The 7,818-nt window shown below is 39.8% G+C and overlaps 1 protein-coding gene across 4 annotated transcripts in view; it reads left to right on the top strand.

Moving 5' to 3' along the window:
* Positions 1-972: 972 nt before the first annotated feature.
* Positions 973-7,818, top strand: part of wdr7 (WD repeat domain 7) — a 159,271-nt gene continuing 152,425 nt past the window's right edge. For 3 of the 4 annotated variants that reach the window (XM_078272135.1, XM_078272138.1, XM_078272137.1), the window contains exons 1-7: positions 973-1,131; positions 2,448-2,619; positions 2,972-3,078; positions 4,337-4,415; positions 5,769-5,943; positions 6,782-6,858; positions 7,142-7,261. In XM_078272135.1, coding sequence (XP_078128261.1) covers positions 2,461-2,619; positions 2,972-3,078; positions 4,337-4,415; positions 5,769-5,943; positions 6,782-6,858; positions 7,142-7,261 — 717 coding nt within the window. In that variant the 5' untranslated portion in view covers positions 973-1,131; positions 2,448-2,460. The remainder of the gene's footprint in view (positions 1,132-2,447; positions 2,620-2,971; positions 3,079-4,336; positions 4,416-5,768; positions 5,944-6,781; positions 6,859-7,141; positions 7,262-7,818) is intronic. The other variant, XM_078272136.1, reaches the window with a different exon arrangement.

Raw genomic sequence — 7,818 nt, 5'->3', positions numbered from 1 at the left:
CGCAGGTTGTTTTAGTAAAAAGAGTAGGCGTAAACCTTTTATATATGTCAATGGTGTAAACAAGCCAAGTTAGCCCTCTGAGCTAATGCGTGCTAACTCATGTTGTAAAAAAAACGGAGGCTCCGTAACCTCGACCAGCGTAAACCAAAACAGCACACTCCACTATCTAGTGGACAGCGCATTTTCATTTCAATTTTATTTATACTGTCAAATCATAACAGAAGTTATCAGGACACAAGACAGTAGGTCTAGATTAGATAGAGAGACCCAACAATTCCCACCAAGAGCAAGCATTTAGTGCAACAGTGGCAAGGAAAATCTTCCTTTAAACATGCAGAATCCTCAGACAGAACCAGGCTCTGTGCTGCTGTCGGTTGGGAAACAGCGACACAGATACAGAAGTATGATTTCATAATAGCAGTTGGCATGATGTGCAGTGGCAATTATAGTAACAATAAAGATAATAGAACTATGACTATAAATAATAGAAGTAGCAGTGCAGGGCGTAGCACGGCATCGAGCAGGACCATGGCAGCAACTACAAAAACAATCCAGGTGCCACCACAATCCAAGGAAATCTGCAAGGCAAGAAAGCATAAGGACTCTGGGGAAGAAGCTCCCAGGATGTACATTGCCAATATGTAATTCAGTTCTTCCTAGTAAAAAAACAAAAAAACATTTCAGATATACACAATTACATTCTTCCTATCCACAATTGTTATTTCAGATATCTACAACCTTCTTACTAGGAGAACTGACATCACTTTTGCCATTCTTGTGTTTTGGGACTTAATTCTTCCTATCCAAAATGAACGTTCTAGATATTTGAAAGAGAATAACTCCAATAGTGGATATCTGTTTTCATTTTGGATCTTCTTGCGTCCAACCTGGAAACTGCAGCAAAACGGTGCACGTGCCCCAGGCTTTTACTTTGAAAACATGAGACCGGATGTGACTCTCAGTTGTCAGGTGATCAGCTGACCGAAACGGTCGGCTTCTCGGTGAGACGTGAGACGAGCAGCTAAAAACAAGACGAAAAGGAGGATAATTTCTGTTTTTATTTGCGACGGAGGGAAACGTTCGTCGATAAGCCTTCCATTAAAAGGAAATGTTCCAGTAGGACTTTTAGTGGTACGTATATACAGTTTTCAACATTGTGTTTTAATTCAGTTATTCGCGTAGCTAAACCGAATGTCGCGACATTGCAGTTATGGTTTAGCGTTAGCATAGCGTAAGCACCACAAAGCTCACTGCACAAATATGTCCTCTCACGTAGCTTTAAGTTAAAATATCTGCATAATTCTCTGTTGCTGACCTTCTCCCAGGTGTTAGGGACTGCTCTGCATCTCACTGTGATGTAAATGTATAACCCTTTACTCCCCAAACGAGACTGCCTGCTGCACAGCCTGCAGACCTCCTGCAAACCTACATGAAACGTCAATGTTAATTAATGTTATTCAAATGTAGTGCCAAAACACAAACTGTTGATGTAAAAGTGTGTACTGTTTGTTGTTCATTACTGTCAAAAGGTCACTGCTGTTTATTTCCTTGTCTTCGTGACTCGACATTGGATTCGTGTCTGACTGGAGATATAACGTTAAATGACACGACTAAAGTAAACATGAACTGATTTGACAAGTCCTAATGATTGTGTGAACTGGACGTAATGTTATGTCAGCATCTAACTATATTGTCTGTACACATAATAATGTGTCAACATGCTAAACGTGAGCATATTAGCATGCTACAGCAACAACAGCATGCTATGTATTTAGCATATTTAGCACGTCATGACCGCTTTATTGGCCAAGTATGTGTACACATACTAGGGGTTTGACTCCGGTTTTCGTTGCTCTCAATGGTACACACTGTTCCAATAGTAATATAGATAGACATACAGCTAACAAAAGACAGCTAAGCTGAACAAAGATATGTAAAACATTACAAAGAACTATTATACAGGTTACATACAAGTAAGTGAAAAAACAGATGCATATTCTGTTCCTATTCTGTGTGGTGGCTGCAGCGTGGAACTGGATCAGCAGCTCCCAAAGGCAGGTTGAACTTACTGAGCTCCAATGGCTCGGATCATGGATGTGGTGCAGTCCCTACCCAAATGTTTAGTAACATTAGCCTCTACAGTAGGGTTAAGTGACGCATAATACATACTGTGAGAACATTTCCATCAAAGTATGTATGCCCACTGCAGTTGGTCATATTGAAAATTAATGAGCAGATCTGCTGGAGCTGCTACCCCCGCAACCCGATACCGGATAAGCGGACGAAGATGGATTGGATGGAGGTCTGTGTTATGGCAATATTGAATTTGCAGGATTTGTTCATCACTGTGATAAAGTACCTAAATTTCCCAGTATTAAAATGACTGGATCAGTCAAAGACATTCTCCCTATATATTTCTCTTTTTAATTGTCCCTCTCTCCTTCCAGACACATCAGCATAATGTCGGGGAACAACCTGGTTCTGCCCATAGTGCTCTGGGGCCGCACGGCTCCCACCCACTGCATCAGCAGTCTGCTGGTGATGGACGACTTCAGCACCATCATCACCGGCTGCCATGACGGACAGATCTGTCTTTGGGACATGACACCTGAGCTGGAGGTACTGATGAACAGGGACACACGGAATCTGCGGACGCAGAATTTCCCGCAGAATTTCCTGCAGATTTCAAACAAATAAAAAATAAAATAAAAGTCAAAATGTTAACACATCTCTACCCCAAGAAGAAAAAACAATTTTCATTCTGGATCACTGCTGAAATCTGTAAAAAGTCTGCAGATTCCATTTGGGTCTGCTGATGAGTGTGAAGGTGGTGGCAATGATGATGGTGATGATGATCGTGGTTGTGTAAATAAGTGGTGAGTGACAAACACAGTCACTCACCACTTATTTACTCTGCTTTACTACTCATTGTTTTATTAAAACCCCCTATTCTTCTTTTCATTTTGCTCAGATTTGTCCCAGGGCCATGTTGTTTGGCCATACAGCCTCCATTACCTGTCTGTCTAAAGCCAGTGCGTGTAGTGACAAACAGTACATCGTCAGTGCATCAGAGAGTGGGTGAGTACATTTTTATCATGCACACTCTATTAGTAGTTTAATATAGGTGGTGATTTCTTGCTGATACAACGGAATAACTTCTGTTTTCTCATATGAGGAATCGTTAACAGCTTGGGTTTTTCATGTTTGGTCGTTTGACTTGACAAAAATGACTAAGACACTTGAGGCATTATCTGCTAAAGGGCTGCAACTAACGATTATGTTCATTGTCGATTTTAATCTTTCCATTATTTTCTGGATTAATCAATTACTTGTTTGGTCAATAAAATGTCAGAAAATGGTAAAAAAAAAAATATGTTTTTCCCAAAGCCCAATATGACGTCCTCAAATGTCTTGTTTTGCCCACAACTCAAGTATTTTCAGTTAACTGTCATAGAGGGTGAATAAACTAGAATATATCCACATTTAAGAAGCTGGAATCAAAGAATTTGTACTGTTTTTCATTTAAAAAAAAAAAACTCAAACCGATTAATTAAGAAGGATAGAGTATTGAATGAAGAGTCTCTGTAAAGTATTTTGGCCAACATTTGTTCTTGTTTAAATGTGCTCTATACATACCACTGTAATTGTTATCACTGTTAAAAGGAATAAACTATCAACTTTTAAAAGAATATTGTATTTAAAGCATATCTATTTAATTTTGCTTAATGTAATTGTCGGTTACCATATACATAGTCTATATCCACAACATTCCACTTCCGGGATTGCTCCGGTCCCGCCGGAAATTCGGCCGGATGCATGTCTTTTCGACCGATGACCGTTTCCTTCCGCTATCTTTGAATTGGAATTTGAAACTGGTCGATTTCTGAGGACTATGGTTAACTGCTCCTCAGGTCTTTGCAGTAAAATCCAGACAGCTAGCTAGACTATCTGTCCAATCTGAGTTTTCTCTCGCACGAGTAAAACGACTTTTGAAAATACACGTTCCACCAAAACAAGTTTCTTACCGAGGCTATTTTGCAGAGGCACCGTGGCTCCATGCGGAGCTTAGCACCGCCCATGACGATTGTGATTGGTTTGAAGAAATGCCAATAAACCAGAGCATGTTTTTCTCCCATCCCGGAATGCTGTGTAGACTAGCCAGACCCTCCTCCGCAGCGCTGTTGAGGAAGGTCTGGCAATGCGAGACTACCATATACACAATACTTTAATTTCAATCAAATAGAAGAGATGATACTCAATTTCTAGATATAAACCCCAGGATGAAAGTTTAATTCCTACTCATTTATGTCTAACTTAAGTTTGGTCATGTTTCCAGAGAGATGTGTTTATGGGATGTGAACGATGGACGCTGTATTGAGTTCACCAAACTGGCCTGTGCTCACACTGGCATACAGGTAAGACACATATTCGCACCCCCTATATTTTCAAATAAAAGCCGGTATTCAATAGGGCTGTAATTAATAGTTTGAAGCTTGATTCATAACATTGACATTGAAGTTCTAAATCAATATTCGGTGGCGGTGCAGCTTTTTTTAATTTTTTTTTATTGCATGTGTATTCATTCTGTTCGGTATTTCTGCACAGTTGCAGATAAATATTAGACTACACTAATATTATTAGTATTACGCTTTTTGTAGAATTAGATTCCAGTGGGATTCCAGTGGTGGCTGCGTAGGACTGTTTCCGACTTGTGTGATCCAAACATTCCCAATTATTCCAGAGTATTGTAAAGTCCAAAACTCCATTTATTGAAAAATAAACATAGATGTAATCATTTCCAAATTCTAAAAACACGTTTTTTTTATAGAATGTAATATAAATATTCTGCTTCAATCTATATTTGTTGGTGTTAAGCCTTTTAAAGCTTTAGTGCGTAACTGTTTTTATAAGAAATAAGAAATTGGTGTCGCGACTTTCTTATGTTATATTTTTTTAAATCCTCCTTGGCTACTAGCAACTGTGTGGAGGAGGGGTGGAGGTGAAGCGCGATCACAGAAGGCTTATGTCATGTGGATGCACTGACAGAATTCTTCTCATGGGGGAGACATAAACTATGCACTATAGCTTTAAAAAACTATTTTCTCTCCTGCCTGCTGCACGTACCTGTATTAACGGGCAGTCTAGCACCAATCTAACAGCACCATAATTTACAATTATATAACCAAATTAAGATTTAGTTTATTAGTTTTGTGCTGGACTGCAGGTTACCAGCCCTAAGAACTCTGAATTCTGTTGTTCACTCACTGAGTGAGGAAGTTCCACCATTGGTTTGAGAGAGTGTAATGACTTGAGTCTTGGTGTTTTCCCATTGGCAATTTCCCTTTCAAAATGTATTGGCTCGACAGACCTCCTCCATCACGCAGCTGATTAACTCCCTCAATGCACAGTTGTTGTTGTTGTTGCTGCCACCCGTTTCAACCGTTTTAATGCACAGGCTTAGCAGCACAAGCAGTGTAGGTCACCAATGGTGTGCAATTACTATAATACTTTAGCTCACATGGTAAATTCATCATACTTTACATTTCCATAGCACTAATTCCACCAGTACAACAAAGTCATGTCATACTCACCACAGAAATGGTAGTTGTTCTTGCTCTTGAGAGGCTGGAAGGCTAACATTTTTAGTTTTTTGACTCTCTTCTTCATGTTCCCATCTCTCCTCACCTTTTGGTGTCTCCTGCTCTGTCTCCTCTCCCTGTTTCTTCTCTTCCTTTTCCTCCTCCTCCTCCTCCTCTGTGGTTCTCCAGTTCTATCAGTTCACCATCAGCACTGAGAGGGAGGCACGTCTGCTATGCAATGGCCACTACCCAGAAATCCTTGTGGTGGATGCCACCAGCCTGGAGGTCCTATACTCCCTGGTGTCCAAGATCTCTCCTGACTGGATCAGCTCCATGAGCATCATCAGATCCCACCGAACACAAGGTGAGAGACATATGTGGTTTTGGAAAAGACTTTGGAGATTAAACTGATGGGATTGGTTTATCCAGGCGAGTTCAGTTGATTTTAATATTGTATGTGTTGGTAAGTGATTTAAATCCAGTTTGGATCACATGTCTGATTTTTCACATTCTGCCCCCCCCCCCCCTTACAACAGCCCTACTTATCTGCTGTTTTTCAGCTGGTCTTCTCGTAATTTCAAATCAATCCACAGAGAGAATTTACCAGATTGTTATGTCTAGTGAGCTACACGTATGTAACATTTCCACGTATGTAAATTTGAGTTTTGGCTAATTTCCTTTGCGAAGTGTTTTGATTGATGACAGCCCTGTTTTTTGACCAACCATGCGCATTTATAGTAGAAATGTATATCACAATCCCGCAATGCTATGTTCGCCCCCTGTGACTACAGCCACTTAAGTCACTCAAAGCAGCATGCTCTTAATTATGCAGAACTTAAGAGCCTCTCAAATAATAATTTAATAGGGGGTTGTATTCAGTGAATAAATAAAATATAGTGATAAACGTATCATCCTTTAGCAGTGAGTTATTAAAGCACCATTGTTTTAATTTAGATTCTTTTTTATAAATGGGGCGAAAGGTTAATGAAACAAGCATGAGCCAAAATAATGGCACTATGAATAGAGATATAACCAATGCTTATGTTTAAGCCAATTTTTGCATGTTTCTATGCTAAATGGTCACATAACTCTAACATGTTTAATGTAACCATGTAAATATGCTACCAGGCAAAGTTTTGTATTATTTCCCATGAGGCACTAACTTTGATTTGTTGGTATTCTGTTTCTTTGTCTCAATGTAGAGGACACAGTGGTGGCAGTGTCAGTGACTGGGATTTTGAAGGTCTGGATCATCACAGCTGAGGTCAGCAGGATGCAGGTACACCGCCATACAAATACATCAGCTGTGTATACTGCCGGATAGATGTGTAAACACGAGTCGAAGTGAACACAGGCTTTCCCAGTATTGCTAGGACTATAATGGAACATTTGAATATTATAATAATGGATGAATGCACCTTAAATATATTTTCCCCAATACAATTCCGATATATATCTAGAAACAAATCATTACCTGAAATGTCATGACCTATTTTTTCAATCTCAAATATTGATTGGTGTATCGAATCAGGCTCTAATTTGTTGGTGGTGTGTGTGTTCAGGACCTGGACCCTGTGTTTGAAGAAGAGTCCAAACCCATCTACTGTCAGGGCTGTCAGAGTATTTCTTTCTGTACCTTTACTCAGAGCAGCCTGCTGGTTGTCTGCTCCAAGTACTGGAGGGTAAGAACCTGCATTATTTACCACTAAGTAATACTACGCTCCGACTACTTAAAGTGCTCATATTATGCTTTTTGGTTTTTTCCCTTTCCTTTATTGTGTTATATATCTTTTTTGTGCATGTTATAGGTTTACAAAGTGAAAAAGCCCAAAGTCCACCCCAAAGGGACTTACCATCTCCAACAGAAAACACTGTTCACAAACTGCTCTAAACAGCTCTATTGTAGTCCAGCCTTTACGTCCGTGACGAACATGCGTCACTTTGTAACACACGTTATAATGCTCGCCTAGCTGCTAGTGTGGCACGCCCTGACTGGCTAGTAGTCCTTACCTAGCTACTGCGCATGTGCGACTCCCAACAAAGATGGAACAGAAGTGAGACGCCTCACTCGGTAGCTAAAACGGAGAGCTCAACACACAAGGTGAAAAGAGGAGCTGCAGCAATGTGCAGTACAACAAAAATAGTGTTTTTTGAAAAATTAAACCATGTAAACCTATTTTGATATAACCTCTAAATACAATTATGAACCTGAAAATGAGCATAATATGAGCATTTTTAA

The sequence above is a fragment of the Sander vitreus genome, chromosome 16 (genome assembly GCF_031162955.1).
Source record: "Sander vitreus isolate 19-12246 chromosome 16, sanVit1, whole genome shotgun sequence".
Taxonomy (NCBI): Eukaryota; Metazoa; Chordata; class Actinopteri; order Perciformes; family Percidae; genus Sander; species Sander vitreus.
Note: the sequence above shows the minus strand (reverse complement) of the source record. Positions and strands in the feature narration are given on the sequence as shown.